General features: G+C 42.0%; 1 protein-coding gene across 4 annotated transcripts in view; it reads left to right on the top strand.

Annotated features, from left to right (window-relative positions):
• PPP2R2B (protein phosphatase 2 regulatory subunit Bbeta) overlaps positions 1-18,367 on the top strand; it is a gene marked incomplete at both ends in the record, with an annotated part of 520,202 nt that overhangs the window by 11,140 nt on the left and 490,695 nt on the right. For 2 of the 4 annotated variants that reach the window (XM_080698199.1, XM_080698197.1), the window contains one exon: positions 11,224-11,386. The exons of 1 other annotated variant lie outside the window; for it this stretch is intronic. In XM_080698199.1, coding sequence (XP_080554325.1) covers positions 11,308-11,386 — 79 coding nt within the window. Of the gene's footprint in view, positions 1-11,223; positions 11,415-18,367 lie in introns of those variants that run through there. One more of the 4 variants, XM_080698196.1, reaches the window with a different exon arrangement.

Genomic DNA, 18,367 nt, shown 5'->3' with positions numbered 1-18,367 from the left:
GGGAGATGATGGTATACAGATTCAAGAGGGACACCTGATAAACCACTGCAAAGACCTGGACGTCTGCCCAACTGAGAGAGAGAGCCACTGGTTGTAAAATGCTTTTTCTAGCAGCAGATCAACAGTAGATGATATGGGGTCAACAGGGAGTGGTTAGGTTGTTGCAGTATACTGTACAGCTTCATTGTTTTCACACAATCAGCCCGGAGGCATGGAGCCCCCAGGAGCTGATGAATTCTCCAGCTGAACACACAGTGGAGGACTCAGCTTCTCTCCCTGTCTCGCTGTCCTTAGAATGTCAGCTCTGTCTCAAGACAAAGATAGCAACTCTGAGAATCGCAATCACAGAAACCCAATGATATCCAAAGGAAGGGTAGTCTGGTTTTGCTTTTTTTGTTGTTGCTTTTTGTTTTTTGTTTTTCTTATGGTACTGGGGTTCCTGGAAGCCCTTCTACCTCCGGGCTACACTCCCAGACCTATTTTTATATTTTTATTTGGAAACAGGGTCTCTTAAGCCAGCAAGGCTGGCTTCGAACCTGCGCTATCCTCCTGTCTCTGCCTCCCAAGCACGGGGATTACAAATGTCCACCACCACGCCCTGCGTAGTCTAGGTTTTTTTTTTTTTAAAGCAAGAAACTTTTTCCTGCCGACGTGGTGGTGCATGCTTGTAATCCCAGCGCTTGCGAGGCTGAGACAAGAGGATCGCATAGGTTCGAAGCCGGCCTCAGCTACTTAGTGAGGCTCTCAGCAACTTAGTGAGACCCTGTTTTCAGATAAAGTATAAGAAATAGGTCTTGGAGTATAGCCCAGAGGTAGAAAAGCCGTAGAGGTAGTACGACAAAAAAAAAATAAAGAAAAGAAAAAAGAAAAGAAAAAAGAAAAAGAAAAAAAAAGATAAACAGAACCCTTTTACATGTCCCTGGCAAACTTATGTTGATTCCCCCTTGGCCATAGTCTGAGACACCTGCCCACTTCTAAACCAACCACTGGTAAGGAGCATGGCATCTGCCTGACAGGCTTACACAGACAGACTCCCATTGGAATCTGCAGGAGGATTATCATCCCTTAGTAGAGGGTCCCAGACCAAATGGGGATGCAATTAAAGACAGGTCAATAATAGTGTAAACTACAGAAAAGAGGCAGGTTTGGTTACTCATGTCTTTTGCCAAACTGGGCAAAGGAAAGTAGGTCGTTGACTTGCTTTTTGTGGAAATATTGTCTCAGGAAATTCAAGGGTCAAAGTCTCTCTGACTGGTTTGTCTTGAAGCTATATGAGGAGAATACTTATCTTCATTCACAAACATATCAAAGTCAATCACTAAGCCAAACATGAGAACGAAGGAGGGAGAGGGCACGGGGTGGGAAATGAGGAAGGGCTGAATGAGTGATGTGTGCATGTATGCCTCTTCCATCTCGTACCCTATTAAGATGTATGACTACAATGCAACATTTAAAATATCCATATATATATATATATATATATATATACATCTTAATGAGGTTCAGTGTCATACAAACATTTACACAGGTCTTGGGGTGTTTCTCTTCAGATCCCACCCCAACACGCATCCTCCTGGTACACAACAGTGAGATACCAGTGACACCTTCATACGTGGGCTTAGCTGAATGACCCCTCATTAGTCTATTTGTTGCCTATATGATTTTTTTTACTGGAATTCAAAAGCCAAGAATAAATAATTAAGTACATGGGCAAATTTGGGACAGTTCCTGGTTTTGTGCTCAACGTTTTAAATATCAGCTGGGTGTGGTGAGGCATGCTTGTAATTCCAGTACTGAGGAGGCTGAGAGAGGAGGATCACAGGTTCAAAGCTAGCCTCGGCAACTTAGCAAAGCTCTCAACAACCTAGTGAGACTCTGTTTCCAAATAAGAAATAAAAATCAGGCTGGGATAGGTAGAATGCCTGAGTTCAATCTCTAGTACCCTTCCCCTCAGAAAGATTTAAAATATCATGCTTATTTCAGCATATATATTTTTGATCTATTAAATAGTCCTAAAACAAAGGGAAGGGTGCAACTAACTCTATGATTAGTATTAGAGAAAAGAAATATTAAGCCGGGTGTGGTGGCGCACACTTGTAATCTCAGCATTCAGAAGGCTGAGACTGGAGGATCATGGTTCGCGGACAGCCTCAACTACTTAGTGAGGCCCTCTGCAACTTAGTGAGACCCTGTTTCAAAATAAAGAAGAAAAAATAGGGAAGAGGATGTAGCTTGGAGGTCAATTGCCTCTGAGCTCCATCCCCAGACCCGCCAAAAAAAAAAGAATATTAAATTCCATGCATCTTTTTATTTGATAAATATGGCTTGGGCAGTAGGTATTGGAAACACAGCAACATTAGAAATAGTTAAAGTCCAGGGTGTTAATAGAATGCATGTGCTAATAGCAGTTATAGACAATACAAAGGGAAAGCTTATAAAGGCATAAGGTAATTCCAGATAGTGACATGTGATACAAGAAATATACAATATGGACATGTAGAAGGTGATGGAGGATGCTATATCAAATAATTCTTTTTATTTCAGTACTGGGGATAGAACCCAGTGGCATTCTACCTCTGAGCTGCAGCCCCAGTCCTATTTTTTATTATTTATTTTGAAACAGGGTCTCACTGAGTTGAGATAGATCCTCCTGTCTCAGCCTCCCAAATGCTGGGATTACAAGCATACGCCACCACGCCTGGCAAATGATTATTCTTTGAAAACCACTTTTTGGTGTTATTCTTTCTACTATGCAGGATATTTTCATAATTATGTCAGCTATTGCTAAAGAATCATTATTACCTATTGATTCAGGAGTCATTCTTCTTATTACAATTTAAAGCAATCTTTTCTCAAATTATAGTATAAGTCATTTCAGTGTATGCTTCTTACTCCACACCATTAATCAAATGTACAGGTAATTTTAATGTTGACAGGTCTAAACAATTGATAGTCAAGGAGTAATGATTTCCAGATATTGGTATCAAGTGCCTAATTTCCAGGGAAAAGTAATGGAAATTATTTATAATGTATAATTCACACATATTTTAGAATTTACCTTCTTGTTCTTTTTTTAGTCTATAATTGATGTAAAGGGTAGATTCTCATCAGATGTACCTGAGAAAGAATGTTTTTTAAATAAGTAATTTACAGTTTGAAGACAAGTTGTCTTTTAAAAATGTTGTTATTTAATAGCAATGCAAACTAATTCATAAAACAAATGCAGAAAGGATAATTCACAAAATGTATTTTATAATGACAACCCAGATATTCCTCTTAAAATACTTGCATTCCCTTTCATGTAAAGTAATGCTTTGTGTTGCTTGTAGAAAGTCGAAGGTCCTGGGAAAAGCTCACCATTGTTAAGAGAATGATCTATGAACAGATGGTCTGGGTTGGAGGCCCAGTGGGCCACTTTCTGCACAATTTGATTTTGATTTAACTTCACTTTCCTCCTCTGTAAAATGGGAAAATGGTAGTTTCTCCTTCAGAAACTTATCATGAGGATTAAATAAAATACTCCACATAAAACACAGAAGAAATTCTAAATTAACGTTAGCTGTAATGCCAATGAAAACATAAGATTACAGGTTGGGGGTGTAGCTTGGGGTAGAGCACTTACCCAGTATGTATGAGGCCCTGGGTTCAACCCACAACACTGAAAACAAAACAAAACACAGTTTAAAGAAAATAAAAGTGGCTCATCTTCCTACCATCCAGATGATTTTTTTAAATGTTTAGTATCCAATACATTTGCTAAATTTGCTTCTAAGTAAGTCACAAATGGCCATCAGACCCATGTATTTTCAGAAAGATTACTTACACTTGAGTCCAAGAAAGGCAAGCCTCATCTTTGGGGAGAACACGAAATATATGAGGAGGATTCCAAGCTCAGGTTCTACCTGCTTAATACTCAAAAAGCTGAGGAAAAGTTATAGGTGGTGGGTTGCCTATAGGTCACCAACAAACATGAAGTGTTAATTAGCATTTCTTAAGCCTAAAGAATTATTCGCCCACATGGTGTTAATGCACCAAGGGGTGAGCATGAGACGCAACATTTTGGAGTTTGAAGGAAACTGAAAGATCACTCCTAATCTCCTCATTTTATAGATGGAGGAGATGAGGTGCAGAAATTAATAGGGACACAACAAAAGCTATGAGTTTACTTCTCCACATTTTAAAACAGGCTCTCACTGAGTTAACACGCATTGGCCTCAGAACCTGTGATCCTTCTGTGTCAGCCTCCTGTTCTGGGTCTTTTAAGATGATTAAATGAGATATTCTGGGTGTAGTGCTTAGCAGAGTGACTGAAACCCAGTAAGAACACAGGCGAGCCCAATTTCCATGATTGATTTTATTATGACTATCATCATCATCTCTTAAAATCAAATTATATTTCCATGGCTCAGAACCAAAAAAATATATATTTTCTCTTTGCACTGACATTTCTTTACAAATTAGGAGATGCTATGTGTCTATTCCTTATAGGTGCTATGAGAGTTAGTAGTGTATATAAAATCCAGTGGAAAACATGTTTGGCTTTATGCTTTTACTTTTGCAGTCTTTTCACTGAGAGCCAAAATCTTCCATTGTACCCAACTGGGTTTTGTTTCTTCCTTTGCTGCGTGGTAGCATCTGCTCTAAACCGAGCCTGCTCTTCATCTTTAAGTCCTCTTCCGTCTTATCTGCAGCTGCCCACCTTGTGGTGGCTTTTGTCATGTGCCAAGAGAACTAGCTGAGTAATTGGTCCAAACTGCCAATCAAAAATATGAATGAAGATCCTCCTGACTGCTCTGGTGGGTCTGGGGATATGATGGGAGGGCAAGACAGCTCCATCTGAGCCTCCACTGGCTTATACTAAAGACTGTACAACAGACATTAAATAGAGTATTATTATTATTATTATTATTATTATTTATTATTATTATTATTTTGGTGGTACTGGGGATGGAACCCTTCTACCTCCAGGCTACACTCCCAGACAGATTTTATATTTTATTTTGAAACAGGGTCCCAAGCCAGTAAAGCTGGCTTCGAACTTGCACGATCCTCCTGTCTCCGCCTCCCAAGCACGGGGATTACAAGTGTGCGCCACCACGCCCGGCTAGAGTATTATTTTTTTAAATAATTCATTAAGTGAATTAGGAGGGGAAGTTGTGAAGATAAGTTGCAGGAAGGCGAGTCAGGGAGCCAAATGCATTCCTGGGCCAGCAACTCATCTGTCAGCCTCTGCGGGAACCTGTGATCCTTCTGACTCAGACTCCTATGCGAGGTGTTTTAGGATTATGGCACGAGATATTGTGGGCATAGTGATTAGATGTCACCTCCTTGTAGAAGCCTTCCCTGACCAGCGGAGTGAGGCGGTCATTCTCTTCCACATCCCTATTAGGTTTCCTTTCCTATGTTTTGCACCATCTGGTCTAACTTTGTCAAGGTAATGCTTACTGGCTCATTGCCCGTCTTGCTTTTTGAGAACATCAACTCAGTAAGTGAAGGCTCAATATAGTCTTCACTTTCTCTCCAATACCTAGGAAAGGGCCAGTGTCTACTGGTGGCCGAAGGGCTGGTACAGAATGAATGAATGAATGGACACAGGGACTAATCACAGTGACCTTTTCCTTTCAGATCAGAATCTGCCACATTGTGGACCTCAGAGTGTGGGATGCATAATGGAAGCTCTCTAATTCTAATTTGGTTCCACTCGATTCAACCCAAAGCATACCTAGGAAACCTCTTTTGTGTTCCAGGCAATGAGCCTTGAACTCAGGATTCAGGGAAAAAAGTCAAATTTCTACCCTCCTGTAAATTGGAGTCTGGTTAGTGTCAGACATTGAACAACAATTATCAGTGTGATTAAATAGCACTAACTTTATGCTAGGCAGAATTCTAAGCACTTTACTGAATTGCCTCGTTCAGTGTCCACCATACACATTACACCTGAGGAAGAGGACAGGAATCGGATCTGTCTTGTCCACTAGCAATTCCTTAGCACTGTGCAGTGTCTAGGATAAGTAGATGTTCAATAAATAAATTCAATAAGGAATGAAAGCTTGAAAGGGGAAGATGGTGTTTGGTACTTTGTAGCAAGGAGATTCCAGCCAGTCTGAGGCATCAAGAACCGGTGTCTGAAGATGGTGCCACAACACCCCACTAAAATGGGGTTATTGAGAGGAATCAAAGAGGATAAAAGATGGGAGGCACACTGAAAGGATTCCAATGATGTAGTACAATTTTATTTTTAAGATTTGAAGAATGAAAAGGAATTTACTCTGACTTGAAAATGAAAACATGGAAAAGCTCATCCTGACTGATCTCAAAGAAGTTAAGTTTTTTCTTCATGAGATTTATTTTCCCTCTTAGCAAAATGAAAAACTATAACCGTGAACTTTCCTCCAAAGGGGATTTCTAAAACAAGGGAATGAGCAGAGTAAATTTCCCATAAAACTTGGGCTTCCGTGAGAGTAGGCTGTAGGCTGGGCACCAGTGGGGACAGGTGTCTGGGGGATCCTGAGCCTGTGGGGTCCCAGGCAGGGACTCCAGCTGGAAGTTGGCAGAGCAGAAGTCATTGCTGCTGATCCCCCAGGAGGTCAGTCTAAAGGAGCTTGGAGCAGCCTGTTCATAGAACAACGCTCAAGAAATTCTCAATTCATTGCTCTTTTGCTGCTGGATGCCAGAAACTGACATGTGGAAATCACAAAAGGGCATTTTTTTTAAAATCTCTGGATTCTTTCAGAGTCCAGGCACATTTTCTCACAGGGCACCTAAAATGCGTGGCTTCCTTTATCAGTGCTTCCTTCTGCCCCTGGGCTCTCCCTCTAGTCCCTCTGCCACTCCTTGGGCAATCCTCTCCTTATAAAGACCCTGCTCTTCTTTGTAATGACATTAGGAATACCAGAAGGTAAATCACTAATAGCTTAATGACTGGAAACTCTTTATTTACTAAACCTCCCAGTAAGATAATTGATTTCTTTTTCTTGGTGCTGCACATTGAATCCAGAAGCATTCTACCCCTGAACCACACTCCAAGACCTTTTTATTTTTTATTTTGAAACAGTGTCTCTCTAAGTTGCTGAGGGTCCCCTAAGTTGCTGAGGCTGGCCTCGAACATACAATCCTCCAAGTGTGCCACCACACTGGGCTGTAATTCCCCTTTTAATGGGAGCCATTTGTAAACAATGCCTAGGGAAACAGCTGGTATCTCTAATATTGACCTTTGGGACTTTTTAAGTTCCAGGGAAATCTTTTCAGACCCTCTTCCAGCTGTCACAACCCCAGTGAGGCTGTAGTAAGATAGTTTCTTAGTTTCTTTTCTTAGAACCCTGCTGATCTATGCTATGGCTCTTCACTCTTCCTAGTGCCTGATAAGCACAGAGTGGCAACAAAGTATTAGATAAAAGCTTACAAGAATCAGGGCAAGGATATTTGGATAACTTTCTATTACCCCTACTCATCCAGACAAAGCAGAAGTGAAACTCCTCATTCCAGGGGTCCTTAAACTTAAAAGTAAGAAGCCCTTTGATGTTCCTCAAGAATGTGATGCTTAGGCTAGGGGGCTGTAAGGTCTACATGCTTCACAATTTCAACAGGTGATTCCTGTGCAGAATACTGTATCTCCTCTCTACCTGCTTTTTCTTTTAAAAGAAAAAAATGTATATTGGAGATTGAACCCAAGGACATTTTACCACTGAGTTACACCCCCACCCCTGCTGCCACAGCCCTTTTTATTTTCTATTTTGAAAGCAGCTCTTGCTAAATCACAGAAGCTGGCTTTGAACCTGCAATCCTCCTGTCTCAGCCTCCCAAGTACTATGATTATAGGCACAAGTACTAGGATTATAGGCACGTGCCACAACACCCCACTAAAATGGGGTTATTGAGAGGATCAAAGAGGATAAAAGATGGGAGGCACACTGAAAGGATTCCAATGATGTCGTACAGATCATTATATCAGATTTACCTGTCCAAGCAAATTTCTAGTTTGCTTTCTGCCACTTGTCCATTATGTATATGAGTAGATAAGAAGCTTGGGCCTGGCACTAAATCAATCATTTAAAATTTTGGATTGGACAAGATGTCTTTAGTTGAAAGTGAGAAGCACTGGTTGGTTTGGAATGGAGCATCTGGGACTCCTAACCCCGATAGTCTTTTGCTTCCTTGTGTGTGGGGAGAGGCAGGAATTGAATCCAGGAACACTCTACCACTGAGCTACACCACTAGCCTTTTTTATATTTTATTTTTGAGAAAGGTCTTACTAAGTTGCCAAAATTGGTCGTGAACTTGGCAATCCTCCTTTCTCAGCCTCCTAAGTAGAGTGATTATGTTGTGTACCAACAACTACCATTCCTGGCTGATCTTTTTATTTTAAAGGCATAGACAGCTTTTTTTTTCAGTACTAGAGATTGAACCCAGGGGCATTCTACTTCTGAGATAACAACCCCCAGCCTTATTTTATTATTTTTTTTGAAACACCATCTTACTAAGTGGCAGAGAGCCTCACTAAGTAGCTGAGGCTGTCCATGAACCTGTGATACTCCTGTCTCTGCCTCCCAAGTACTGGGATTACACGTGTGTGCCACCATGTCTGGGTATGTAGATGGCTTTTTATTTTTCCCTTTTCTTTTTTTTTTGTATTTTGATTAGTTTTGATTAGTTATGGGCAACATCATCAGTGAAAATTTTCTCATTCAGGAAATATTTACTTTGGGAATGGCTGCTATTGATTCAGAAGATATTTCTTAAGTTCTTACTGTGTGTCTAAAACTGAAATGCATAAAGTCAAAACTTGTCTATTCACAAATTCCATAATGCTATTGCTTAAACAATCTACCAGCTTTGCATTAGGTTCAAACTCACTTCATTCATGGTGGGAAAAGACCTTGACATAAAACAAGAAGAGATACATAGCTTCCAAAGGCTTTCATCTTAAAAAGATGCTTCATCCGTCCATCCAGCCATCCAGCCAGCCATCCAGCCAGCCAGCCATTCATTCACTCACTCATTAATCTTTACTGGATATTGACTTTGCTCTCAGCACCAGGCTAGGCAGTAGTTACACAAAGATGAATTAGATGTTGATCTCTCCCTCCATAAGTTTAAAATTTCATTGTTTAGATAATACTTGTAATGAACTACAGTAATATACTGTGATGTAGGAGCAATATTCCTATTAGAGACAATAGTGATTAAAACTACAAAACATCTATAATGTGCTTGGAGCTGTGTGAGTTTTTCATGTGAACCGTCCTATTTTGCCCTTGCCATATGGTACAAGATTCTATTACTGTCCCTATTCATAGTAAGTCAATGTCAAACACAGGCTTCAGGCCTGGCTAAGTGGAGTGCCACCCCCTCAGAACCACACCTGCCCTTCATCTGCTCCTAGGTTGGTTCAGGGCCATAGATGCTCAGAGAAGGGCATCACACAGCAACTTGGTAGTTTATGAGATGCCTACAATGTGATAGATGGTCTATATTTATTGTCTCATTTCTTTCAAAACCACCTGTGGAAAACCTTGCTATCGTTACCACTTTACAGTTGAAAAAACTGAGTGTTAAAATTGGGATCATGTCTAGTTAGCTAGTAAGTCAAGGAACACATTGGGATTCAAACATGTGTCAGTGATCCCAAAGCCCACATCCCTTCTATTCTCAACCACATCTTAGAAAGAGCATGCTCTTTTTGTCTCAATTTTAGATCTTCCACACAATAAATCAGACCATGTAGGCATTATTTAAACAGTGCTTCATGTGGGATGACCCTACCTTCTTGGGCACCCAAGTCTCAGGAGGAGGTTATATGCTTATTCCAGGACTAAATGGCCTGGCTCAGTCAGCAGTGTGTCTTCATGTTACAACAGCCTAAAAGCTAGAGAGGTGACAGATTGCTGGAAGAGTCTATTTATATTCTCATGCTTGGCCTTGCACTAGAATTACTTTGTGTCTTTCCTCTTGTGGGCAAACTGGCACAGTTCTCCAATGATAAGTTAAATAATTTGGTAAAGTTCATAAAGACTTAAAAACTCTCCCATCAGATTTTCGAGACATAGTTTTTTTTTAATTTTTATTTTTTAAAATCCCATTCTGGAGGCTATTTGTTTTCTTTTACAGACTACTTAAATCATTTCCCTGTGTCTCTGAATGCCACACAAAGGACATTTGACTCTTTCTCTTCATCCTATACAATAGTGCCTTTGACAGAACTTACAAATCCCAAACTGTAGCCCTGGGTTTGCCTGCCTTTCAGTAATAAGGTTTCCAAAGTCATTTTATTTTGTAGGCCAAAACCAAACCAACCCCCCCCCTATCCCAATTTACTAGTATTTGGTGATTGGCCAGGTCTTTTCTTTAAAATTCATTCATTCTCTCTCTCTCTCTCTCTCTCTCTCTCTCTCTCTCTCTCTCTCGGAGTTCTGGTAAAGTTGTATAAACCTTGAATCAACTTAGTTATTCCACGTTTCAAATGCTGTCAGAGTCCATGGATGGTTAGAGGGTCAGTTCCCTTGGCTTCAGTCCCCTCCCTTGTGTGGTAGCGTTACATTTGTACAGGGAGTAACTTAGGACTAAGTTATTGCTTCAGTGTGAAGGCTGGCAGGGGAAACACAGCCCTAGTGGCACACAGAATCCGTCTGTGTTAGCCCTCTGTCACTGCTGACTCGACCCGGCTTTTGGCTTCACCTAAATGATAAATGGTCCTATTGTTTGAGCTTCAGCATTAAAAAAAAATAGAACTAAATCTAGATTAAGCAAGGACAGAGACTCATTTCATTGCACTGTACTTTAATATTCCTGAGATCCATGGTGTTACGGTGGCTCCTTTTAACAGCCATCTCACTCCAGGGCGGAACACTATGCTGTCTTTGTTTCATCTGATCTTTCAGCTAAATAAGAGATGGTCACTTATCCTCACTACTCCCATATCCTGCTGGATTTCTATTGCTAAAAGAGAAACTGACCACACGGGAAAAGGTAGAGGTTTCAGGCAGAGCATTTCAGCGTGTGTTTACAGGCAGGACTGACTTACTCAGCAGATCCTGCTCGGAGGAGCTTCAGCCAATGAAGAGGCTATATCCCGGCTTGCTTGGGGGCTTCTGAGTTTGAGCTGCATGCAGAAATGTAAGGCAGTGCTTCCTGGCGCTGATGGCAAAATGGGACCCATCTCCAGTTATTCCTCGGGCTCCCCAGCTTTGCAGATCTGGGAGAGAGCCTACATAAACATATTGGTGATGTAGCCAGCTTTGAAGGCCGGGAGAATCCTTATGGATTCAGGAGACTGTTTTTTTATTTAGAATTTTATTTTTTATTTGGAAGATGAAATGCTTCTCTCGTTACCTGCCTTACATCTTCAGACCTCCGAACACCATCCTCTCTTCCAGCTGCCACACGGAAGGTACAGACCAGAGAGGGCGAGTGTCTGGGTGGGTGGGACGAAGTGGGCTGGTGTCTGACTTCCCACAGGTTCTGCGGATGCTGCTTTCTGCAGCTAGTGGATGACTGTCGTTCCTGGCAAAAGCTCGTATCTTTCAGACTTAGATCTGCTCCTAAAATCAGCTTGTCTTATGCAAGGAAGGGAAGTGTTTTCCAAAGAGCAGCATGATATTGCAAAGGTGATCTCAAAGCTGGCAGCTGATTAGAAAATAATTCTGAAATATTTTGCCAATTTCCCTTGTTCTCTTTAACATATGCAAACAAGTCATTGGAACTAGTGCTAGGGGGAAAATTTTTTTTTTTTTTTTAGTGAGTGCTGCCACATACATTTATCCGAGCTCTCTGTTTTGTCACTGTCTGTTTAATAACTTGGTGCATGCCCAAGAAAGCAATTAGCAAAATAGAATGAGCTTAGCACATGACTGTGGAGTGTCGGTTGTCGGATTGGTTCACTTGGAGTCTGTCTGTACCTGGGTTACAGAGCAGAGGAGCACAGCTGACTTTTGGCACTTGTTGGAAATGCGGTTTGTGGGGGTCCTGAGTTAATTAATGCTTTGAGGAGAAGGTGAGTTGAGCCCTGTACACGTTCCCCAGTCTCCCTTCTTGCTTTCAGAGACTTCTTCCACCTTCTGTCCTGGCACGATATGCATCCTTCTGTGTGTGTGTGTGTGTGTGTGTGTGTGTGTGTGTGTGTGTGTGTGTGTGTACTTTCTGTGTGTGCATGTGTGAGCCTTGTAAACATTCTAGCAATTCCTCATCAACTAAGCACCGAAGGATTCAACGTTTCTCTAGTCAGTAGCTGATTGTGCATTTTCTATATGTGACTTGGCTGCTTCTTGAAATCTGACACATTCTTGGAAGAAAACAATTTTAAGTAAAGCAACTGGCTGGCCATTTTTCAACCTTAGGGACTGTCCTACAAGTGCTACTTGCTTGAAGAGGTGGAGGATGGTGAGGTTCTGTGACCCCTCCTGGGGCTCAGAACAGAGGTGGTGAGCAGCCCACCCTGTTTCTCATCCTGAGAGCAGGAGCCTGTTATTGAGGACTTGGGGATGAGAGGAGCACACATTATACCACAGGTGATTTCCCCAGCTGTACTCCAGAAAAAGCAAATAAATGTTTGGAATAATCCTTGAATGGAGACTGAAGATGACATTTTAATAGACATTGTTATCTCATAAATTTTTCTTTTAAAATTACATACTTCCCTTAAAATGTATTGGTAACTAAATAAAATGATGCATTGGGAAAATTTCTCTTCCTAGTAAGTCCCTGTATCTTACATATATTGAAGGGAAGGGAGGGAAGAACAGTAGACATGATCAAAATCTCCAAGAAAACTTTTTTTTTTAATTTTTTAAAATTTTTCTGTGGAACATTTAAAATGGCATACATTCAGACTGTGCTTGGTGCCCTCTCCCTGCCCTGCTTCCCCTTTTCCCCTCCCACCAATGAGTGTCCAGGTTGACCATGCTATATTCATACTTTTACACATATTCGAATGTAGCTCCTCCATTAATCAATCTCAGCCTTCTTCCTCACCTATCCTTCCACTCTAGCTTTGCTGAGGTTTCCCCTCCATTATCTGGAGTCCTTCTGGTAATCCTAATACTCTCTTGTTTGGGCATATTAGAGAAAACATATGTCCCTTCTCTTTCTGTGCTTGGCTGATGTCACTTAACATAATGTTCTCCAGGTCTTTCCACCTTCTTGCTAATGACATGATTTTGTTCTACTTTATAGTTGAGTAGAATTTCCAGGAAAACTTTCTAAATATGAAAGACATAAAAACACATAGGAAGCTGCCCCAATGGCTTTTGCTTTTCTGATTGGCTCCCTAGTTCTCTCCTCCCAGCTTAGACTTCGAGAACCCAAACATTTGGTTCATTCAGTTGCTCTTTTGTATATTAATCAAACTAAACATCCTATATCACACAGACAAAAATACGTCCACAAAAGCCTTTTATCAAACTGTCATTTAAACCAAATTGAACTGGTTAAGTCCATCAAAAGGGAAATCTCACTTTGTGTCAAAACAATCTGTGCCTCACCCACCATGGGTAGATTTGGTAAAGGAGATGTGTCGTAATTTGTAACCATAATAAAAACAATGGGTAAGGAGAATAGAGGGTCTGAAAAACTTACCTCAGGGTGAGGCCCTGGGCATAGTGGCAAAGGCCTCAGTAAAAAGGTAGACAAGAAGGCCCGCGGCCATTCATAGCTCTCTGCCAAAGTTCATCTATAGCATAGAAAAGAGAAAACCTCCTCCTATGAATGTTAAGAATTAAATGTGACAATGAAGTGATGTTCCTCATAAAACCCAGCATATGATAGGTACTATTTTTCAGCCTAATGTTTTATGTGATAGTTCAGTTTTTTTTTATTACAGTAACTAGTGTGTGTGTGTGTGTGTGTGTGTGTGTGTGTGTAGTAATAGGGATTGAACCCAGTGACATTCTACCTCTGAGCTACATGCCCACGCAGCCCTATTTTATTTTTTTTTATTTTGAAACAAGGTCTCACTAAGTTGCTGATGCAGACCTCAAACCTGAGATCCCCCTGTCTCAGCCTCCCAAAGACTAGAATTATAAGCATGCACCACCATGCCTGGCTTCTTTATTACACTGTCTTAAGCAATGAGTAGCTTTCTCATACACACTATTGAGTCACCCAAAACTAGTTACTCTATTTAAAATATGTCTGAGGAGAAAAATACATCAGAATGGGTCCCAGTTTCAGTTTGGTGTGTGTGTGTGTGTGTGTGTGTGTGTGTGTGTGTGTGTGTGTTTCTTTCTATAATGTTAGCAATGATGCGGTCCTGCACATAAAAAATGGAAGAGTTATAGATGTAAAAAAGCTACAAACGTGAACTTCACATTTTATTTAACCAAGAGGGAAGAATGAACATTTTGTGACTATCCCTATGGAAGTCAAATAAAGACAAATGACACAATCTCCCAATCTCTTAAAGTTGCATTTTAGAACAACTCTAAGAGCTTCACCCTTTCTTGGGCATCTCAGGAGAGAGAAGAATCCATCGTACTTTGAAGAGTTGGCCTTTTTTCTGGCTTTGCTTCTTGACATTGCTTTTCCAACACAGAAAGGTCTTGAGATTGGAGCCCCAGCTCTGCCACTTGACAACAATGTCGGGTTGTTATCTAACTTCTCGGAGCCTCAGTGTCCTCATTTATAAAATATAAAAAGTAATACTTCATGGTTGTAAAGGAATACATTCAGGGTGTTATACAGGGGGTGTTCATGATAACCAAAATAATAATAATGATCAGCCTTTACTTACATTGAATTAATACGTCCAAGACATTGGCTAAGCACATTATATACAACAGCGCATTCCTATAAAGAGTAAACAAGAATATGAGAGTCACAGTTTCTTTTCCTCCCCTATCTCACTTTTTTTTTTCATACATCAAATGGAGACGTGGTTCTCCCTATATCAGCCAGGATGATTTTTTAAAACATGATCATCTTACCACCTGCCCCCTCCAACACAAACACACATCTCAAATCTCCCAGTGGCTTCACACAGCCTGCAGGGCTCTGCCTGTTCTGACACCTGCCTGATTTCCTGCCAGGGCTCGAAAAGTTCCATTTTGCCTGGCCTCCTGCTGTATGTGGAGACCATTGTTGGTTCCTCAATATTCTCCCTCCAACCACAGGCTTTGACTTTCTCTCCTCTCTGCCTTATTGCCTTGTTAATGGGAACTCCCAGCTCTAGCTGAAGCCACATCCCTGACCGACCGCAGCTCCTTAAGATCAGGTCCCTCCCCCAGAGTGCGCATTCTAGTTTGTAGTTATGAATAAGCTGATACGGTTTGTTAATACCTGTCTCCCTGCTACCGAAAGCCTGTAATCTTATTCTCACTCTTGTACCTCCACGACTAAAACAATACCAGGGACGTAATAGGCACTCAGTAAATTCATACTGCGTGATGGGATGACAGCCACCAAGGTCGTTGTAGGAATAAAATTTAAAATCATATGCGGAAGGCTTTAACAAAAGACAGACTCCTATATAAATGTAAGTTGTCTTAATGTTTGTGGTTTGGGAAGCTTCCTATAGCTATACCTAGTGGGATAGGTTTTATTATTATTCTTTAGATTAAAACAGAAATAAGGGCAGCTGGGTGAAGCCGAGGTATGACCAGGGGTCTGAGAAGACAGTGGGAGTATCTGCGGACTCCTTAAGGGAGCACAGGACCTGCTCCCCCTTGGTAGGAGGGGATATATCCAGAACAATTGTTTCAGGTTTGGAGGAACAAAATTCCAATCATAGCCAGAAAGAAACTATTCAAGACAGGATGGAATGCAAGCAAATCCCTACAGGCAAGGGAGGGCCAGCAAAGCAAAGGAACCTCGCCTCGTCCATTCCTGTGGGCCTGGCCTGGCCTCAGTCAGTCACCTGAGCAGTCGTGAGTGAGTCCTCTTTGTAAAGGGCTGAGGGCAATGCGCTTGGCCTGGCACCCCTTCCTTTACCCAAATTGTCCTGGTCACATTTCCCCTGGAAGCCCCATTCCTCCCTGAAGACTCAGCTCAAGTCTTTCCAGGAAGGCTTCTTCAATGACTACCAAGACAGAGTTGTGGCTAAGTCACACGAATCACAGCCACGGCACCAGCTCTGAGGAGGAGAAACAGCGGCTGCCAGTCCTGAGGACGCCCCGCCATATGCCGGAGCCAGGCCTGCAGCCTCCAGCTGGCTCCTCACAAGAATCCTTCAGTTTAAATACCACCATCTCCACATTACAGGTGAGGAGGCTGACTCAGGATGTCTTAGTCAGGTGACAGAGTCAAGTCCGAGGCTTGGACACACTGGTGCTCTTAACCCCACCTGCTGCCACCTCCTTCCACGGGTCACTGAGGACGGCCACAGGTCTTAATGGCACGGTCTGCTTAGATGCCTGTCTGCTGGGGTGGCCAGGAGCCCCAGGGCAAAGGAATTAGGTTCCATTTATCTTCAGCTTCTGTGTCCTGATTTAGCACAGAGCTTGACTCTGGGTAGATGCTCAAGAAATCCTCCTAAATGAAGGGCTGAGGAAGAGAGTGAATGAACCGACTCGCCCATCATCTATCAATAATGATCCTTCCCCAGGAGGAAAATCTGGAAGCAGAGTATCTTCTAGTGACGCCCAAAAGCAGGCCTGCTAAAAATCTACACATGAGTACACACACACACACACACACACACACACACACACACACCGTGCACAGAGAAAAATACACATTTTCTGACTATTATGTCATAGATCACAATACCATGAAAATAAGAAAAGCTAGGCCCAATTCATGTAGATGCAGAGGGACGTGTGTACGGGTTTGTCTGTGGCTGTGTTCTTCACAACAATCCTATGGGGGTTTTACATGTGAGCATTTTACACATGAAAATTCTCGTTACACAGGAGAATCCCACGTCACAAAGAGGTAGGTAACTTCTTGTCCAAAGTCACACAGCTGTTAAGTGCAAATGTTAGGGTACAAATGAAGAATGGGTCCAGTACTGTATTTTGTGCTTTCTTCATATTTAAGGAAATCTTATTTTTATGTTTTTTTTTTAATTCTCTCTCCAGTCCTTTCCACATATTTAGAACCAGCCCACTCTTCATATCCCACACTGAAGGAGCCTCCGCCCACCCACAGCTTTCCCAGGCTGCTCATTTTCCCATCAATCTCTCGTCTTCACAAACACACACCTACATTTAACATCTTCCCCAAATCACGCTGTCTCTCGGTTAACATGGAGATAGTGATGCTCACCTACAGGGGTTATTGTAAGGACTAAGTGAGGGACATTGGTCTGTTTTAGCTTTGATTCCGGTGCACAGCGGATGACTGGTCTCAGCTCTCTTCTGAGCTCCAGCTTCCACCTTGAGCTGGACCCACCCACCTCAGCTGGGCCCATCACACCGCCCTTGCCTCCGGCCATCAGCACCACTTTCTCCTCTCTACAGAATTTTGGTTTTTATGGTACTGAGAATTGAGGCCAAAGCCATTGTACCACCAAGCTACATACTCCCTCAAGCCCTATGTTTGTTTGTTTGTTTATTTTTTAATTTGGAAACAGTATCTGGCTCAGTTGCCAAGAGCCTCACTAATTACTGCGGCTGGTCTTGAACCTGCGACCCTCCTATTTCAGCCTCTCAAGTACTGGGATTACAGGTGTGCACCACTTCGCCCCACAGGCAGGATCTGCAAAGCATCTCACCTTCACTAGTCATCTCATATACCTGGGTCTTCCTTCAGCAACTGCCCACTCCCTGCTCCCCCTGCCAGAGAAAATGCCTGGCAGGAGTCATCTGCACATGTGGCCACCTCCCCTGTATGGCTCTTGACATTCTCTTCCAGGGCACTGATGAGCTTTGCCTGTTCTCTGAACAGGAGTGCAGCTCTCTTTTTGAAAGAGTCCTTCTCTTGGCCTCAAGATTAACCCTTTCTATTCTATTTCTATACCTTTTCCTTTGCTGGCCCACCTATCTGAGGCTTCCCAGCCGGCTTCTTATCATCCTTCTGAACTGTAAATATTATAGAGCCTGGGTTCAGTCTTTTGTTTGTTTGTTTGTTTGTTTGTTTGTTTGTTTGTGGTACTGGGGACTGGACCCAGGGGTATTCTACCTTTGAGATACACTCTCAAACCTTTTTATTTTTAATTATTTTTTTTAATTTTTTTGGTGATACTAGGGATGGAACCCTTCTACCTCCGGGCTACAGTCCAGATACTATTTTTATATTTTTTATTTGGAAACAGGGTCTCTTAAGCCAGCGCGGCTGGCTTCAAACCTGCGCAATCCTCCTGTCTCCACCTCCCAAGTGCAGGGATTACAAGTGTGCACCACCACGCCCGGCCTTATTTTTTTTTATTTTGAAACAGGGTCTCACTAAGTTGCTGAGGGTCTCATTAAATTACCAAGGCTTGTCTTGAATTCACAATCCT

Source organism: Muscardinus avellanarius (genome assembly GCF_963383645.1).
Source record: "Muscardinus avellanarius genome assembly, chromosome: 7".
Taxonomy (NCBI): Eukaryota; Metazoa; Chordata; class Mammalia; order Rodentia; family Gliridae; genus Muscardinus; species Muscardinus avellanarius.
The sequence above is the reverse complement of the archived record's forward strand: the minus strand, read 5'-3'. Positions and strand labels throughout refer to the sequence as shown.